The sequence below is a fragment of the Odontomachus brunneus genome, unplaced genomic scaffold, assembly GCF_010583005.1.
Source record: "Odontomachus brunneus isolate Ranch 3 - 2012 unplaced genomic scaffold, Obru_v1 Obru_scaffold_019, whole genome shotgun sequence".
Lineage (NCBI taxonomy): Eukaryota > Metazoa > Arthropoda > Insecta > Hymenoptera > Formicidae > Odontomachus > Odontomachus brunneus.
The window spans coordinates 2,769,313-2,788,199 of record NW_022639469.1 but is presented as its reverse complement, the minus strand read 5'-3'; the positions used below and the strand labels follow the sequence as shown (position 1 = coordinate 2,788,199).

The window sequence follows — 18,887 nt, the reverse complement described above, 5'->3', positions numbered from 1 at the left end:
CTTGATTCATTTGATATGTTCTATGGGTCGATGGTTTTTCTATGACGGCCGATACTGAGCAAAACATTAACGTACGAAGATCGTTCGTACAATAATATTTTGTTGAATTCGGGCAACGGTTTAGATCCCAACGTAGTGCTGATGATCTTAACGGATGAAGAGACATTTCTGCACTGTATCTTCGTTAAAAACAACGAGAATATAGAGATTTATTTTACGTCCTATCTACGTCTACGTTAACATTAGCGAATATACGTCTCAAAACTACATGTATTTAACGTTAATTATATTTTAGACACAAGAATGTAAATCGTGTCGCAATTCGCTATTAGTACTTTCGGCATAAGTACATAATAAGCTACTAAAAATCGTAATCTTCGTCATAGACCGCCCTCACACAAGTGCGGCTTCGCCGTAAACGCGCTCCGCTGAAATCGAAAATCGGAGCACATTCCTCGAGACGAATGGAGGATGCTTCGGCTCCTCGTCTTTCTTTTTTTTTTCACGCGATTACGTTATTAGTCTCTTCGAAACAGGTTCCTGCGTCTAGACGAGCGATTGCTCAACTGATGATGAGCCGCGTTCTTACAAATCGAGTAGTGTTGTAAGTGGTGAATGCGGTCGACGCGATGCGGGAGCGAAGCGTCGCTTCGTGTGATCTCGTTCGCGGTATGAGCGGTAAGTTGGCGTGAAAGGTGAAGAAGGAACTCTTTAGACGAGAATCATATAACGGAGCGGAGCGAAGCTGGAAGGAAGGGTATAGTGTGCGTGCCGGTATGGCGACGTGTACGGGGGCATTATAGAGGAGGGGATGTCTCGCGTCCCACGATAAAGTCCTTCGTTCCTCCACGGCTACTATTCAAGGCAGAGGCTCAGTCATCACGCGAAAGTTCCTCGGAGTCCTTCGGATCGAAATCGTTGCATTTCGCTGAATTGTCTAGCACTTAAACCGCGATCTGAGGTAATAAACTCTTCATTATATTGCTTAATATTTTTATAAAAAGCTCGAAAGTCTTTACTGGCCCTACGTAACAAGTAAAATAATAAAAACTGCACTGTATATATTCGTGAGAAAAATTGTCAGAGCGACGCGTTAATCTGTTCATTTAAATGTGAGTAATAAGCAGGTTCTTCACGCGAACAATCTCTTGTGATCTAAAAAATCCCAAGGACGCCTGTTAATTCCTCAATTTAAAAATCAAGGTGTAATAGAGACTCGCGATTTCAAATCAATGTTGCTGAATGTTGAAAAAATATATGATATCAGAAATTAATGAAAAATTTGAATCACTTAACGGTATTCGAAATCGAATACCGTTAAGTAATTATGCGAGAATTGACTCGCGATTTTGATAAATTAAGAAAATTTCCAGTTACGCATCGTATGCAGACACACGTATATAACATTCGAAAGCGAAACAATTTCCGAGACACTTAAAATTTAATCAGTCAAGTACTAATTGCTCGTTGTATATACGAGCAGATATTTATTAGATATTCGTCTCTCCGCGTACACGTTCTTCTTCATTTCATCAAATGATACTAATACAATACCGCGTTCATACTGCCACAATGATTTACCACGTGTTTCAACGACCTTGAACTCTCTTTGCTCACTTGAAAGAAGGTGAATGCCCCAAGCACCTGCATTCGTTGGCTTGCAAGTATAGTGTTTCCCTATAGACAAGTTCGGTTCGTACCTTCAATAGCTTTATCACCTTAAAAAAGTTTTGAATCGATACATATTTTTTACATTTACATACAAAATAGAAAGAAGAACGGAGGGAAAAATCCGTTAGTTAAAAGTCAATTATTCTTGTCAGGAAGATGACGGGAGATTGGAGGACCATTTTTGTAACCGGCGGCGCCGGTTACATCGGCAGTCATTGCATCGTCGAGCTTCTGGAGTGCGGATACGACGTGGTAGCCATAGATAACTTTGCAAACAGCGTGACAGAAACCGATGGTGAATCCGCGGCGCTCAAGAAGGTCGAGCAAATAACAGGAAAGAAAGTTACGTTCTACAATTGCGACCTGCTCGACAGAGAGAAGCTCGAATCCGTCTTCAACAAGGTATTACGAAAATCGTATTTCCTATATCTTTAAAATGTTTGCGAACTACATATTTGCGCGTAAATACCTTTAATTATGATTATTCTTTTGTGTAACACAAAATCGAAGCAAACGAATGATTCTATTGGTTGTAAATACAAGTTATAATTTTTCCTCTTCAGCACAAAATAGATTGTGTAATACATTTTGCGGCTATCAAAGCAGTCGGCGAGTCGATGCAAGTTCCGCTTCATTACTACCGGAACAACATAATCGGTGCTATCAATCTGTTAGAGGTAAAAAAAAGTGGAATATATTACATGAACGCTTTTGAAACATTCTCATAGTCCGACACATCTCTTCGGTCATAGGTGATGAAAGCGGCTGGCTGTTTTCAATTAGTATTCAGTAGCTCTTGCACGGTGTATGGGGAGCCTACAGAATTGCCAATTACGGAAAACCACGTGACCGGCAATATTACTAATGTGTACGGCCGTACGAAATACTTCATCGAAGAAATGCTGAAGGATATATCTAGAGCTGAAAAGGTGCGTACACAAAAAAATCTCGAATTCATGCAAAACATAAAACACATCAATTAAATCGGCACTTAAATTTTTAGGATTAATTATTAGACAAGAAATTTTGCGTATCGCATTACTTATACTTTCCTTTTTTATTAAAAACTCCTTTTGTTTTTTACACAGAGTTGGAACATTATATCTCTAAGATATTTCAACCCGGTAGGAGCGCATAGTAGCGGATTAATCGGGGAAGATCCGACGAAGCCATTTACCAATCTGATGCCGTATATCGCTCAAGTCGCCTTAAGGCACAAGCCGGAACTGATTATATTCGGCGGAGACTATCCTACGAAAGATGGCACAGGTTTATATCGTATTCGGTATCGAGTGAGCATAAAAGTGTAATTTAATTGCGTGCGTAATATAATAATTTTATTTCGTCCTTCCCGTAGGTATCCGTGATTACATTCACGTTATGGATTTAGCATCGGGTCACGTGGCGGCGCTGAACGCTTTGCACAAAGAGCATCTCAGGCTAAAAATTTACAACTTAGGTACTGGCAAGGGTGTATCTGTATTGGAATTAATAAAGACGTTTGAAAAGGTTACTGGTACTACCGTACCGTACGTCATGAAAGAAAGGAGAGAGGGTGACATTGTGTCCATGTACGCTAACACAGATCTGGCGAAGAAAGAATTGGGATGGACAGCGAAATACAATGTCGAGCAAATGTGTAAGTGACATTTTCAATCGGATACGCGTGTTCTCATTAATTTAGATAATTTCTAACGAACGATAAATGCAGGTCAAGACTTTTGGAGGTGGCAAACGATGAATCCGCACGGTTATCGGACTCCATTAAAGAACGGTATTAATGCAAATAACATATTGTAACGATGAATTGTATTGAGGGGATTATACAGAAACGAAATTTGTAATAAAGAATCAAGATGCGTTATAAAACTTACGTGTTTATGATCTATGTCAGCTTGTTTTTACACTTTACATTTAATTTCTGCTCTCAGTCTCGCCTTTTATATTGTCAGTATTGTTTTCAACTTTCTTACTTTCGTCGAAAATTTGATACAGTGACAAATGCTGAAACTTCAAAATTTCCAAACCCCAACTCGTCCATCCAGGTAGCAAATATCTTGCAAAAATTTCTAGACATTTTGGTTCATTCGGAAGGTACTCCTTTATAATTTCTTAAAATATAAACAAGTTTACTTCAACATATTATCACAAATATTATATGCAACATAATTTTTATCGACTTAGTTTTTACACCTGTCACAGGTGGTTTGTGAGAGTGGACTGCACTGGGTACGCTAATCACCAATTTGCCGTCAGGAATATTAATTTTGTCTTCTTTCAATGCAGAACCTAATATTAATAATTCATAAGGTTGCTTTCCAGGTGCCAAGTTAAAATTGCATATTGTATCTCCTGTCTGTGTTACCTAAAAAAAGGTATATAGTTATATGTTATTTCATATTGATTACATGTTGAGTTATCATGTATTAAACAAAAATTTTACTAAAAATATAACTTACTTTGATCCAGTACCACTTAGCTCTGTAAGTAACACCCCAAGATGGAAACATCTCATTGGAAATACTATTCAAATGACTAGGTGCATTAGTACACCATACAGCCACAATACCAGTAGAATGTAACAGTTTACCTACTGGTATTTTGGCTAATTCCTCATTGTACATCATTTTATAGCTGTAAAAATAAATAGTACATCATTTCTTACAGAGTATTTAACATAGTTAAAAATTATATACTTATTCTCTCACAAAAATTTAAAAATAAATTAAATATATGATTATATAAAATCAACTATTCTCTTTGAGTTAAAATTCTATTATTTCTCTAGTTTATATTGAATTATTCAAGATTACCTAGCTTCAGCATATTTCATCTTTTTCCTTCTGATCGACTTGTTCCACCAAGGTGGATCTAAAAGTATGAAGTCAAACTGTTTATTCAACTCCATTTTCTTTTCGATGTCTCCTACATCGTAGCAATAAAATGTGCATTTTTTTGGAAATACATATTTTTTATTGTGAGCCTCAGATATAATAGCATCATCTGTATCATTGGAGCCATACAAGTTCTCATCTTTATGGCAATAAGTATCCATATAAAATTTCTTAGAAGCTAAACGTGCTACTTCATTGTTATCTGAAGAAATATTTCCACAAAAGAGTCCTTCTATTCTTGCAGCAGATATTATTATATTAAATGTTTCTTTAATATGGTGAACCTGTCACAAAAAGTACTTAAGATAAAAATCATAAGCATGTATAAGTCTTGTATATTTGGAAGATCAGAAATTTATTTCAAAAATTGAAAAAACAAATTTAAATTAAATATATTTTTTATTGAAACCTACTTCTTCCAAATCCTTTTGTGGCAATGTATTTGAACGTTTTCTTCTTTTACTTTTACCATGTAACAAAGCAGCATTATCTTGAGAAGTCTGAGCTATTTGATTTTGCCTCAAATATTGTGAATTAATTTCGAATATCATTTTATTAAATTTCAGAGAACAAAATGCATTGTCATTAAAAACTTTTTTGTAAATATCATTAAGATACTGCAAATGAGATATAATCCAACCTTCTTTACTAGTAAAAAGGAGACTCATGTTTTATTCTAGAAAGTAATATATACTACTAAGCACACATACTATTTATTATTATATAGTTTTAATATATATTCTCTATTTCACCATTATAAAATCTTCTGATAATTATCTATTCATTAGTACTACATACTATATGTCGACGAATACTACATACAGAGATTATGGTTATAAATATATACATATATTTCATAAATGAAATAATGCCATGAATTTGTTCGTTTAAAAAATCTATATTATATGAAGTTCATTTTTTGCCTGTTTTATAACCTGCGTTCTCTTACACTTTCTGTGTTAAGAATGAGACAAGTATATTTTAATACTTTGAAGTGAGAAAGAGGGCAGAACAGAAATAAAATGCAAAAGGTGCAATGCTTTAACCACGATATCGGCCGCTATAACCGCCATTTGCCGGTGTCACACTCGTATTCGTCATTGAATTTTGCCTTGATAATTCCATTTACTAATAAAACTTTGTAGTATTTGCATTGTTATAAGGTTAAAATTACAATAGCACTATGGTTCTATTAGGTGAAATATTTCCAGACTTTACGGCAGACACGCAGATAGGCACGATCAAGTTCCATGAGTGGCTAGGCGACTCGTAAGCACACTTACCGTACTATAACCTATACTATTTACTCTGTCACATTGATGTGTATGTAAATAAGATATTAATGATTATATTATACACACCTCACACACATAGAACAAAATATTTGTAGCACTTTTATTGTTGCATTCATTTAGTCACATATTTTGTAATTATTTGCAACTTGTAAATTATATAAATTTATTAAGCATAGGTGTGTTTCACATAACATTTTTTTTTAAATAGGTGGGCTATTTTGTTTTCCCACCCTAATGACTTCACACCAGTGTGCACAACTGAATTAGCACGAGTTGCAAAATTGATGCCTGAATTTAAGAGGTTGGGAGTGAAAGTCATTGCACTCTCTTGCAATTCCATTGATTCCCATCGTAAATGGATAGAAGTATGCTTAAAATAAATAGTTGTAATATACTTGGCTCTATAAATATCAACATTTATATTTCTTATTGTGCATATATATTACAAATATCATTAGAACATATTAGTATTATAAGAAATGATATAATATTCCAGGATATAAAAAGTTATGGGGAGATAACAGACAAAGAGTTTCCATACCCGATAATAGAAGATGAAGCCAGAAAACTAGCTACATTGCTAGGAATGTTGGATCCTATGGAGGTGGATAGCCAAGGATTACCAATGTCAGCACGAGCAGTGTTTATAATTGATCCCGCTAAAAAGATGCGACTATCAATTTTATATCCAGCTACTACTGGACGAAATTTCGAGTAAGAATTAATATTATGTTCTATCTTATGATATATCTTGTCATGTAATGTTACTACTTTATATTTTAACTTATAGTGAAATAATAAGAGTAATTGAATCACTCCAGCTTACGGAGAAGTACAAAGTAGCAACTCCTGTGGATTGGAAGGTAAATATTAGAAACTTGAATCTTTTTTTATTGAACGAATTTTTTGTATTCTTTGGAACTGAGTAAAATACATGTGATGTTTATCGACAAAAAAGTTATGAACATTACATATATATTTTAAATTTTAGAAAGGAGACGATGTAATGATTCAGCCGAATATATCGGAAAACGAAGCCAAAGCTTGCTACAACAATATAAAAACTGTGATGTTGCCTTCTGGTAAAACGTACCTGCGAATTGTGCCACAACCAATCGATACATAAAAGGATTCTTGTATATCTTCAATGTGGTGTTGACTAAAGTCTATGAGACATAAAATTTGAACCATACTAATTTGTATTCGGGTTGACAGAGAATTAAATGTTCTCATCCTTGGTATTTGCAAACAACAAAAGAAGCTGTTTATTGTTTCACCTAATGTAATTAAAAGTACATTGCGTTATATACATCTTATTTTCCAAGTACATTGTTGCTTAATGTTTCTAAGCATAATGCGTATATGTACATTCCGTTCTTTTTTCGTTTGTTTTATTAAGTTATTACTGTAATTACTTTCTCTACATTACGGTTATATCTTGCTTTGTGTTACTTGCTTTTAATTGCTCTTACGCGCAACAGCGAGTACACAATTTTATATATATAATGCATTATTTTTTTCTTTTATATATAAAACAGTTCTTTCTTGTTAAAACCAATAAGATATAGTATAAGATAATAAATTTAACAAAACTATACCTTTCTTATACTGTACCATATTACGCAATTAAAAATTAATTACCACGCAAACTATCGAGTGATAAAATACTATCGCAGCCTTCATATTGAGAAATTCTTTATTTTTTTCCGCAACGTTCGGTAAATACATTCAAACACTCCGTCGCCGGATGAATAATACGCATTACATCTCCCGTTAAATAAAGGAGTCCCGTTTATTCCTTCACACATATACGTGCGTGAGACACATCACACATTCACTACCAAGAATTGGAAGAGAAACTACGAGGCAAAATATGATACCAATGTCTGTAGTTTTCTCTTCATTTACACTTGTGCTCCGTCGACGATCCGTCCAAAAATTAACATACTTATGGCTTTCGCTTTCAGTTTCAGCGCCAACGGCGAACAGGGAATTATCTTACATCCAGATCTTCGTTGTGCGAGCAGTGTCGAATCAGTGGAATAGAAAAAATCGTGGACAGCAAACTGCAACGTCAGAATCTCTCCCGGCCGTCTCCTCCTCCTCGTCGAACAGATTATCGCCGTTTTGCCGCGGTGGTTCGACGAACCCTTTTGGCCACGACTCACTCACCGGCCGTATGACCCTCTTGTTGTTGCTCGGAAGAGTGCATCTCACCCTCCATTCGCGCTTGCCGTTCTGCAGCTGCTCGTGCTTGTCTGCCGGCACTAGAACGCAGATTCTTGCGCTCAGGAGGAGGTTCTACGTTCAGCCGTTTGCCGCTGCGAGCCTTCTTCCCCTTGGTACCACCTTTACTGTCTTCCTCTACTTCCGACGGTGTGGCAGCGGCAGTTTTATTGGCATCAGCCGCCTTCGACGGTGTTCCGGTGGAGCATTGAGTGGGCGGTGACGTCGTGTTCGCGACGGCTGGTGTCGAAGATGATGACGATGATGATGATGATAACGATGACGCTGTTATCGCAGTTGTCGTTGTTGTTGCCGCCGCCGCCACCACCGTCGTCTCGTTAACTTCCTTCTTGCTCGCACTCACTGGAGTCTCCGACGGCGAGGTAACGTTGCTGCTTTCCTCTTGCAAGGGCTGTGTCACAGCTTTCGCCGGAGTCGTCGGCAACGATCTTGTTATAGGTTCTATTTCTATTATCGGCGTATCGTTATTCGCCGTGGATTTTGTGCTCACGTCCGCAGTTTCGGTACGCGATTTTTTTGCAACAGGCTCCAGAGTCACTTCGAGTGGCAACGGCGTTGATTGATGTTGCGGCTGTTCGGAGCTTTGATTAACGTCCATATTACTGCGACTCCTTTTCTCATTTACTCGCGGTGGCGTGTCATCGATGTTTCGTGTCACCAGTTCAGCACTGGTTCTACTCAAATGCTCGAGCGCCTCCTTCATTTCCTGCTCCTTGCTTTTGCGTTCTATCTTTTTTTCCGACAAATCAGCTATCATTACATCAGCTTGCTCTATAATCGCCGTTTCTCTCTTCTCGTGTTGTTGCGGTTGCGGTTGCTGCTGTTGCTGATCAACACGACGTCTGTCTTCACTGTGCAATGCCGCCAAATCCGTGTATTGCTGCAAAGTGACGGCTGGATCTACCGAATACCTAGATGACTTTTTCTCAGACTCCTTTCGCTTCGTCGACGACGAAGAGGAGGACGACGACGGGGACGCGTCCGGTATAGTGTCTCGCTGCTGCCTCGAGCTGCTCGTCGATGAAACGGGTTTGCGCACCGCGGAAGTAACCGCGGAAGAAGTTGGTGGGTTTAAGAGGCCGCATTGCGCGAGGCTCTCGTAGGCCGACGAAACGCTACCGGGCTGCATGGAAAACGGATTCAGACCGCCTAAGCCCAGCGGCGTGTAGAGGAGACCGGGATTCGGGAAAAAGAATGGAAATGGCGTAGTAGTTGGTAGGCCCGATGAGGAGCCGGATGAAGTCGACGGTACCGACGATTTTCCACTCGTACTTGGCTGATCTAACTTGCTGCTGCGTGACTTGCTGCCACCGCTGCTGCTCATACCAGACGAACTAGTTCCGCCACTCTTGCCACCGCCACCTCCGCCGCCAGACGAACTCACGGATGGATTGTTCGTATCCGCACTACTGGTCGCTGCCGCGGTCGCGCTCAATGCTGCCTCCATGCCCGCTAACGACGGCAGACCGAGACCGGCCAGATTGGCGAACAGTGAATTCGTCAGACTCATGTTGCTGAGATTACCCAAATTGCCAAGACCACTTAGCGCGCCAAGATTCGGCAAACCACCGAACGGCATCAGCAGTGGGTTGTTCTTCGGATCGAAGTTGCCGAGCGACAGGCCCGACAGCAACGAGCTGTTGAGATTGCCCAGTGACGGGAAGTTTAATCCTGATGCCATCGACGTGGCCGCTAAATTAGCAGGATTTGTCGATTGTTGAGCACTCGTAGGGCTCGGCATCATAGGTGGTCTGCCAGGACTCTTGCCCTTGTTTACGCCACCTCGATCGTTACCGGGTAGTCTTTTCTGCAAATCATGCGGTAAATTACCACGCTCCTTTACGAGTTCTGCCCATTTAGGATCTACGTCGAACATTGGATTCTCAATGAGCCATTGGCCAAGCCGCTTTAATTGAGGCGCTTTGCTGCCGGTTACCTGAAAGAGAATTTTGACATAAACATGATAATCGAAGTTAAAATCCAAAAAGTAGCAAGTAATACTCAACGAAATGCAATTTCACTTTGCAAGCGTAAAAATGAGTGATTTTTCTCTTCTCCCGCTCTTTCTTTTTTTGAACCGCCATAGTAATAAATTTAAAAACCAATAAGATTGAAGTTGTAGATTTTAAAATTGGCGTACCTTCTTGCCCGTTAATCGGTTAATAACTGCGACGTTTTCTTCACCGGTGAGCTTTTTCCAATCCAACAAAGATGGGTCGACACGCGGTCTTCGTCGCCTGGGCGCACTCAGATATTCCGCACTCAATTGTTCTGCCGACATGGCTGTCTGATCCGCTAGCCACTTGTTCACTTTCGCTTCATGCGAGTAAGAGCTGATCTTGGATGAGTATTCAGCAACTTTATTGATATCGGCAATCATCGCCTCGTAATTCTTTCTGTGGCTGCTTGAAGAAGACGGATGGGTCGAGTTGAACGCTTGCTGCTGCTGTTGTTGATGCTGTTGTTGTTGTTGCTGCTGCTGTTGCTGCTGCTGCTGCTGTTGTTTCTTCAGTTCTCGCGACTGCTCCGCTTGTGCCAATAAAGCGGAGAAGCTATCCTTGTGAGAATGCAATGACGGCGGTGGCAAAACAGGATTGTTCGAGCTCGACGCACGCGACGATGGAATGGACGTGACGGTAATGGAGAATGGCTTTTGAGCGCTCGTGGGAGGATTGGGAAGTCCGATCGGCGCCGATGTCGGAGTCACGGTCACATTAGGCGTGATCGTATTCTTCTTACTGTGCTCGGGATAATGGCTGCTCTGCTGCTCCTTCGCGGCGCTGAGACCTAATACTATTTCGTCCAATTTCCTACGTTTCTTTTCTTTTCCAATCACCGGTTCTTCCGTTGGCTAATGAGAAATAAAACACATATTGAAGAATTTAAAATGATATTTAGACGTTAAAACGGAATATTGAAAAACCAAGTCATAAAAATTACTCACGCAAGATTTTCTTTTCATGAGTTTGTCCAGCATACTATCCAGTTTTCCTTTGTTGCTGCTAACTTGCTTATTCTTGTTTGGCATAGAGAAATCTTGCACTTCATTCATTATGTCTTTATTCATGTCTTTTATAATGTTAGTATCAGAAGTTGATTTTGGATATCTGAAAGATGAATGCAATCATTGCAACAATTTTTTGAAGATATTCACAATGACATATTAACTATGAGCAATTATATTTATATTTGCAATATTTCATCAAGTGACTTACCCAGCAGATAGATCGATGGGCGTCAATGTACTGGATGTACCAGGTATGACGGTCGTTTTTCCTGGAACGGTGTACTTCAGATCAAAAGGTATAGTCGGTGTTCGTGTCGGTTGATGCGCCGGCGGTGGCTGGACCGGTGTGGAACGTCGCGATTCTTCCGACTGGGACTCCTCGTTAATTTCCCAGGTGGTTGAACCAGAAAGTACGACTGGTTTGCTGAGAGGCGCAGGTGACGGCGTGCTCAAGTGACTGCTGTTGAGCAGCGCGTGAAGCTTGGCTGCGTAATAATGAGATATTAGTAATGTTATTACCAATAATAAAACGCATGTAATTAACAACGTTAAAACATATAATTACACTACGATCAATTGCGTGTATTATTTACCTCGTTCGGTTTCCACGTCGATGGCGATATGCCTTTTGCGTTTCTTCGAGGCGGAAATATTGTTACCACTCGATATAGACCTAGATACGCCATGATCCGTAGTGATTGTTATCACCTCTGAACATTCTTTCTCACTTGGAGTAACCTCCAGCTCTTCGCCGGCACTGAAGTTCACTGATACCGGCCATTCCTTGTGCTCGATTGCGTGCACGATGTGCATTAAACGAGCTTCAATCGCGTGTTCCTGAAAAATAAGGTAAAATTAGTTTAGTATGATAAGACTCAATATATATAATTACGTAAATCAAATATTTACATCGTGCTATACTTAATGAGTGCGACTTTTTTTCCTTAAGACTTTTTTTCCTAATTCTCTCGTTAATATCAAGATAGATGAATTTTTAAAGAAGACAATTTCATATTCAAATCAGGAATTATATGAAATTGTCACACACACATACATCATACACCATGTACACACACGCGCGCGCACACACACACACACAAATAAGCGTGAAAAAAAAGAAAAGCTAGTTTACCTTTGGCCATTTTATCGATGTACTGCCGCAGCCATGCGCCAAAAGTTGCACTACCGTAGGTTCGTTACTATAATCTATCGTCTTGTCTCGCAAAACGAATGTATCGATCTGTGGTAGTCTCGATAATGGTTGTATCACTTCTAGATCCGGAAACATCGCCTTTAGTTCCGCAGCTTGGACACTGCACTTATCCTCAATCTGACACGCCTTGGTTTTCTCTCTGACAATGTCTGTGCTCTTAACATCCTGTGATTCGACCTCTTCCTTGGCATTATCTGGTTTTGCGTTCTTGTTATCATCTTCGGCAGCAAGTTCGGCAGTCTCGGTGTTTTTCTCAATACTTTCTTTCTCTTTAGCATCCGTGTCATTTTTCTCAGTTGTTTCTGTCACTGAGTCCTTCGCTTGCGACTCCTCGGGTTTTTCGGCGGAATCAGTTTTCTGTTTCACTTCCTTTTCTTGAGTTTTCTCTTCCATTTCCACTTCCATGATAGCAGGACCCTCGGTGCTTTCCACATTAGTTTCCTTTACAGATTTCTCATCAGTCGATTTACTAGCGTCAGTCTGATTGGTTTTGATGCTCTCGCATTTAACTGGCTCGCTAATTATCGCTAATTCGTTCTTCTCTTCACTCTTCACAGTAATATTCTCTACGTCCGACGATGCACTGCCACTTTTCGTGACAGTGGTGATCGTCAACGAGTTATTAATGGATTTTTCCTCGGGTTTAGCTTCTGATTTCACGATAGTCAACTCCACTTGACTCTTCTCGGAATCAGGATTCTCGAGCTTTTTATCACCAGTGACTTGATCCTTATCTTTCTTCGCTCCAACCTTTTCAATTTTCAAAGTTCCTTCGCCTTTCTCCAATTTAACAAGTATCTCGTCCTTATCGAATTTTAGAATATCTTCTCTACTTTCGATTTTTATCGCTTTCTCACACTTATCCATCATTTTAGGAGTCTGCGTGCCCGCGTATATACCTCTCGTGAGTAGTTTGTGAAATGAAAAGTCCGGATCGTTCAGTATAGTTATGTCAGTACGTCCGAGACCGTGTTTCGCAGCTCCCAGTAACAGTTCTTTATCATGTTTACCTAGCTGCCACCAATCCGGAGTGTCTCCCGACGGTTGGCACAGCGACAATCGTTCCTCGAGATGCGGATGCGACAGGATCTCCTCTCGAATCTTGCTCAAGAGGTCGACGCGATCCAGTATTTGTCTTGCTTTGGCCGGACTCAATTGATCGACAGGAACATCTATAATAACATCAATAATATCAACCAAGTGCGACAATTTATATAGGACAAATATCTTAATATTCAATTGCAATAGAAATATAATTGAACATAGTAAGATATTGATCCGTTGCAAAAGTATACGTACCTTCGTCCTCGTTCATCTTTGCGTTACAGACTTTCTTGCACATTGCTCTGAACGACATGTAATAATCCGTAAGGTCATTGTCCGTCTTCTTATCAAATCTAGCGATGCTCTTGAACTTTGTCCAATCATATTGGGCTTTTTTTCTGTCGTAATTGACACCGTATGTGGACACCACCCGCAAGAACTCGCTTTCCTCACGGCGCGTCCATTTTGCTTTTTGTTCCTCGATACGAGTGCGTTCTCGTTCCTTCACCATAGCTTCCATTTTTTCTCTCCTCTCCATTTTCTATAAACATCAGCAGCAAGTTAATGCTTGTGAGATATTCTTTTTCTTCTATAAGTGATACAAATGAACGATACGCAAGATAAATATCGATGATTATACCAACCAGAAGGTACATCGCCAATTGTTGCAAATCCCATCCTTGCATGTTCAAAGGCGGCTCGTGCATCGTGCTAGTATGATTCATGATCGGATGATTAGGAGTCTCACTTTCCATGCCCATTTTGCCGCCTTTCGGGATAACTTTGATGTCCTCTTTCTTGTTTCGCTGGAAAGTAGATATTACGCGGCGCAATCGTGTATTGAGATCCACTACAGACGGCCAGGTCTTCTCATCGTCCGGTAGAAGACCGTCATTCCCATCGTGACTGCTGCTGGCTTCCGGTATCGGTGTGTCCGCCTTGCTGGAGATGGCAGGTGAATCTGCCGGCGTTTCTCGGCTAAACTTATCAGAATCCTTCGAGTCTTTTGTCATACCGGCGGATTCGCCATCCTCAACATCGTTTTCTAAGCTATTATCGTCCCGACTGCTGCTGCTGTAATTTCGGAAATAGTCTACTGTATCGCTAATGACAATCATAAAGAAGTGATGAATAATCTCGAGTATTTTTTCCCAACGAGATAAACAAAACACTCTTTTTAACACACGTAGGTAACTTTGAAACTATATTTTACACGATATTCTCATCAACAGCTCACGTTACGATTTGAGAACTAGAAAAAAAAGGAAAGTTGTATCCGTTCGTTTCATTTCTCGATGTTTCGCAACGTCAATTATAAATAGCAAGGCGGCGAAGTCAGGTGATCTATTTTAACGCGCGCAAGCTTTTTCACGTATACGATAAAATGTATCTAACAGAAGAGCTTGAAGATATAATAGTATACATCGTGTTCCCAACATCGTACGTGTTTTGATAAAATCCTGTCTCTTAATTCTTGTTGCAGGTAACATTTCGCAAAGATATCGAGAGATATCGAGAGATGTTAGCGAGTATGCATGTAAAATGAACATTATATACGCGCCATTCTGCTGCTGAAAATAAAAGCTATGACCGTATAAGCATATATATAGAAAGCGATGCAAGCGGCATATGTTAGGACAGTTAGCAGCGCATAAGGAGACGATATATAGAGAAAGAGATAGAGAGAGGTAGAGATAGAGGAAAAAGAGATAAAGAGAAAAGAGAGAAAGAAAGAAATAAACGAATGACGTATATAAAGAGAGAAAAAAAAATACTAAGGTACTCACTCGGCACTCTTTCTCTGAGACTGGGAAGGGGGAGGACAGCTTGTAATGAAAGAAAGCGCGGGGTCAGTCCTCATCTGGTCGTAATTCTCATAGCCGTGTTTGTAGCAGCCGACTATTAAGGATATATCTGCTGTCGAATCCCACCATTTCGCCGGTCGATCCGTCAATTGTGGAGGGTCTATCGGCAACGCACTGTAGGGCGGTTTCATTTACAAATTTGCCAATTTACTTGCGTGCCGATCAGTGTGTATTGATAATTTGAAAAAATTTATAAATTATTAGATTTCTTCCAAGAGAGATCCTACTCAGGATCTCTCTCTCTCTCTTTCTTTCTGCTTGACAATACGCAGCGACACAGTGCGCTCGTTCTTTATCACGGAAAATTTTCCAAAATATATTATCCCGTAACAAACGTCCGGACTCTCGGATCTTAAAACCGTACGTTTTGTCATCACTGTTCCTTTTCTTTTGATTACAGTGCACTGCTTAACGACAAATCCCTACGCCTTACCACTCTCTGTTGCAGATTTGACCATCCTCGCGACCGTTTTACCGCGTGCAAGTGTGTCTCTCGCTGCTATTCGTGAACGCGCGAGTATATAAATATATGTGATACATCATACGTGTATGTGCGTGTATGAAACAGGACATAGGAAAACGATTTCATATTAGTAGCGTAGGGTAGCAAACGGATTGCTAGTCGTTTTACAGAGCTACGTAGATCAACGTGACTCGGCTCTATGAGCATTCCTCATACATGTACAGCTCCCAGGATCAACAAATACATCTTGCACATGCAACTATGAAAGCTCCGTGGTAAGCACATATGTGAGTATACACGAGTCCGTGATAGATGGTTTCGGGCGAAGAATGTAACGGAGGTTTATGGTACGAAAAAGCATGAGAAGAAAAGCTACGCGCTACTCACCTAACGTGAACGCCGTCGGAAATGTGCTGCACCAGATCGCCGATGATCTCGTGCTTAATATAATATAGCATTCGTACGCGTAACAGCACTCTGGAAAGGTAAATCCGTCAACTGAATGTTTCCCCGATGAGAGATTGCTTAAGAATCTATATTTATCTCATTACGTACTTATTAGCGTGACGGCTCAGATGCTTCCTGTAGTTGCTCTCGAGGAAGATATCACCGTCGAACTTTTCAGCATTGCTCCAGTGATTTGGGTCGCTCGGTCCCCCGTTGACAACCGATCCTCGAGTCTCTCTGCCTTCACGCACGCGACCCTTCTTCTTTTGCCTGCTGTTCCTACCACCGGTGTTCATCGACACGCTTTTCACCTTTTCGCCGTTCTCCATAGGTGTGATCAAGTCCCAGATGAAGCTGCGAATCTTCTCATCGCCGCGATAATAACGTAAGCAGTATAACAGGATGACGCGCGCGCAATCCTCAACATCGATCTCGCGCCAACCGCGTCTGAATTGACTGTGCTGCAGGATCTCTTCCCAACGACCCCAACCGAATGTCAGTAGTCCTCGCTCCACCTTGAAGCACTCGCTTCGCGCCCAACTGCCATATACTACTTCTCCTTCGCGCGGCACGTATTCATCGTAGAATTTGCGTGTCTTCTTGTTGAACTTGTCGCGACGCTTCTTGCCTCTGCCGGACAGACCAATGCCCGTATCGTCGTCGCTGTTCTCGTCCGAGCTGTCCAACTCTGACATGTCGACCACGGACTCGTCGTGGCCATAACGTTTAATCTGTGTCCTTCGTCGGGGTTCAGATATAACCAGTTCGTCTTCTTCTTTCTTCTCCGTTGTGTCGATTTCCGCTTTCTTCGCCCACTTCTTCCAAAAGTCGGGATCGTCGATATTGATGTCCGATCGATTCGAGGAGCAGGCGAAGCTTGCCTTAGAGAACGTCGAACCTTTCTCCGCCTCGATTGTAATGACTTGCGTTCTTCGCTCGAGTATCTGCTCGATGTCCTCCTCGCAGAATTTGTCTCCGGCGTTATCGTCGTCCATAATAGCACCGTATGCACCTTTCTTCAGTAGATCTTCTATTTCCTTCTTTGTCAACTGTTTATTGCTAGGATCTTTCCCACCTTGACTGGTGTTCATGGATTGCAGGATCGCTTTGTCCAGCCCCAACTTCATGGAAGCTTTGTCGAACATCTCCCTCTCATAAGTGTTGCGGCACAGCAAACGGTATACCTTGACCATTTTCTGCTGGCCGATTCGATGACAACGAGCTTGTGCTTGCAAGTCGTTCTGTGGATTCCAATCGCTGTCGTAGATGATGACAGTATCGGCCGCGGTGAGATTGATACCGAGACCGCCTGCCTTTGTACAGAGCAAGAAAACGAAACGATCGGAGTCAGGTTTGCTGTAACGATCGATAGCTGCCTGTCGCAAATTACCACGAATTCGGCCGTCGATTCTCTCATATGGGTATTTCTTGTATAGCAAGTAGTCCTCCAGCAGATCTAAACATTTCACCATCTGGCTGAAGATCAAGACTCGGTGACCGCTGGCTTTCAGTTTCGGTAATAATTTGTCGATCAATACCATCTTGCCAGAGCTGTTTACCAATGCGTGATAATACGCCTCGGAGTCTTCCTTCTCACTAGTCTTGTAATCCAACTGTATCTGATCTTCGGCGCCGTTAAGCAGAAATGGATGGATGCAACACTTTCGTAGTTCCATCATAGTGTTCATGAGATTCGGAATGTTGGCCGACGTAGTGCCTTTCGCGAGAAACGAAAAATTTCTCTCCAGTATACCGCGGTAATATTTCTTTTGTATATTCGTCAATTCTACTTCGACGACAGTCTCTTCCTTCGGCGCTAACGATTTCTCAACGTCTTCTTTCAAACGACGTAACATCATCGGCTTCAGGAGAAGTTGTAGCTTATGCACTTCACCCTCGCTGCTTAGATTGCCGAATTCTTTGAGGAATGCTTCGCTACTCGAGAACTGTACTGGCTCAAGGAAGTTCAACAAAGAGAACAGTTCATTAACATTATTTTGCAGCGGCGTACCCGACAGGAGCACCCTGTGTTCTAAATTCAATTGCCTGAGACCTTCTAAGAGCTTGCAGTTTCGGTTTTTTAACCGATGAGCTTCGTCTATAACGCAGAGTCTCCAATTATATCCACGTAATTCGTTGAAGTCGGTTATAATAATCTCAAATGTAGTGATTAATACGTTAAATTTGACTAAATCTTTGATTTGCTGTCCTTTCTCATTCTTGTAATAAACCTCATACTCCTGAAGCATAGTGCGACTTGCCGCGCTGTAATTCAAACGCACGTCAATGACAAATTATTCGGTTTATACTTACAGATATGTACGAGAGAAACTATATCAATGTGTATATACTTACGACCCGTGATATACTACGACATTCATGTCAGTCCAGCTTTCAAACTCTCGCTGCCAATTTGGAATGGTTGACAATGGAGCTATGATCAAGAACGGTCCTCGAATTCCATATTTATAGACCGCATCCACGAACGTCAGAGATTGAATCGTCTTCCCCAAGCCCATCTCATCAGCGAGAATGCAATTATGTCCGTTATACCACGAGAACAGCAACCAGTTCAATCCTTCTAATTGATATGGTCTCAAACTATTATTGCTTTTGTAAATTGGTGATTCTTCTAATTTTACCCAAGCTGCAGCATTAGGTTTCTTTTTCGGCTACAATAAAATCGTATTATAAGTGTTTATATGAACAACATAAATAGTAATAGTAGTAGAAATGCAATT

The 18,887-nt window shown here is 40.8% G+C and overlaps 4 protein-coding genes across 13 annotated transcripts in view; 2 read left to right on the top strand and 2 right to left on the bottom strand.

Annotated features, from left to right (window-relative positions):
- Positions 1–362: 362 nt before the first annotated feature.
- On the top strand, positions 363–3,544 carry LOC116841936 (UDP-glucose 4-epimerase-like). Its single transcript, XM_032810462.1, has 7 exons — positions 363–961; positions 1,824–2,073; positions 2,235–2,348; positions 2,424–2,600; positions 2,760–2,940; positions 3,029–3,310; positions 3,383–3,544. Exons 2-7 carry the CDS (start codon positions 1,828–1,830, stop codon positions 3,469–3,471), a joined length of 1,089 nt encoding a protein of 362 aa, XP_032666353.1. The 5' UTR covers positions 363–961; positions 1,824–1,827; the 3' UTR covers positions 3,472–3,544.
- On the bottom strand, positions 2,710–6,075 carry LOC116841935 (N(6)-adenine-specific DNA methyltransferase METTL4). Of its 3 annotated transcripts, none has more exons than XM_032810459.1 (7): positions 5,927–6,075; positions 4,979–5,241; positions 4,485–4,849; positions 4,131–4,305; positions 3,865–4,036; positions 3,546–3,782; positions 2,710–3,148 (listed from the first exon to the last, which is right to left on the bottom strand). In XM_032810459.1, the coding sequence occupies exons 2-6, from the start codon at positions 5,231–5,233 to the stop codon at positions 3,586–3,588; spliced, it is 1,164 nt and encodes a 387-aa protein (XP_032666350.1). In that variant the 5' UTR covers positions 5,234–5,241; positions 5,927–6,075; the 3' UTR covers positions 2,710–3,148; positions 3,546–3,585. The 3 variants fall into 3 exon arrangements, with proteins under 3 accessions (XP_032666350.1, XP_032666352.1, XP_032666351.1); XM_032810461.1 differs by lacking the exon at positions 5,927–6,075 and adding an exon at positions 5,849–5,870; XM_032810460.1 differs by lacking the exon at positions 5,927–6,075 and adding an exon at positions 5,515–5,663.
- Positions 5,683–7,187, top strand: LOC116841941 (peroxiredoxin-6). Its single transcript, XM_032810474.1, has 5 exons — positions 5,683–5,834; positions 6,069–6,225; positions 6,357–6,574; positions 6,651–6,723; positions 6,852–7,187. Exons 1-5 carry the CDS (start codon positions 5,749–5,751, stop codon positions 6,984–6,986), a joined length of 669 nt encoding a protein of 222 aa, XP_032666365.1. The 5' UTR covers positions 5,683–5,748; the 3' UTR covers positions 6,987–7,187.
- Positions 7,102–18,887, bottom strand: part of LOC116841931 (chromodomain-helicase-DNA-binding protein 7-like) — a 25,419-nt gene continuing 13,633 nt past the window's right edge. For 7 of the 8 annotated variants that reach the window (XM_032810434.1, XM_032810432.1, XM_032810435.1 and 4 more), the window contains exons 9-20: positions 18,502–18,818; positions 16,255–18,411; positions 16,087–16,176; positions 15,159–15,350; positions 14,016–14,445; positions 13,627–13,912; positions 12,247–13,499; positions 11,708–11,951; positions 11,323–11,599; positions 11,052–11,214; positions 10,248–10,958; positions 7,102–10,043 (exon numbers count right to left, since the gene is read on the bottom strand). In XM_032810434.1, the coding sequence (XP_032666325.1) occupies positions 8,025–10,043; positions 10,248–10,958; positions 11,052–11,214; positions 11,323–11,599; positions 11,708–11,951; positions 12,247–13,499; positions 13,627–13,912; positions 14,016–14,445; positions 15,159–15,350; positions 16,087–16,176; positions 16,255–18,411; positions 18,502–18,818 (8,139 nt within the window). In that variant the 3' untranslated portion in view covers positions 7,102–8,024. The remainder of the gene's footprint in view (positions 10,044–10,247; positions 10,959–11,051; positions 11,215–11,322; positions 11,600–11,707; positions 11,952–12,246; positions 13,500–13,626; positions 13,913–14,015; positions 14,446–15,158; positions 15,351–16,086; positions 16,177–16,254; positions 18,412–18,501; positions 18,819–18,887) is intronic. The other variant, XM_032810441.1, reaches the window with a different exon arrangement.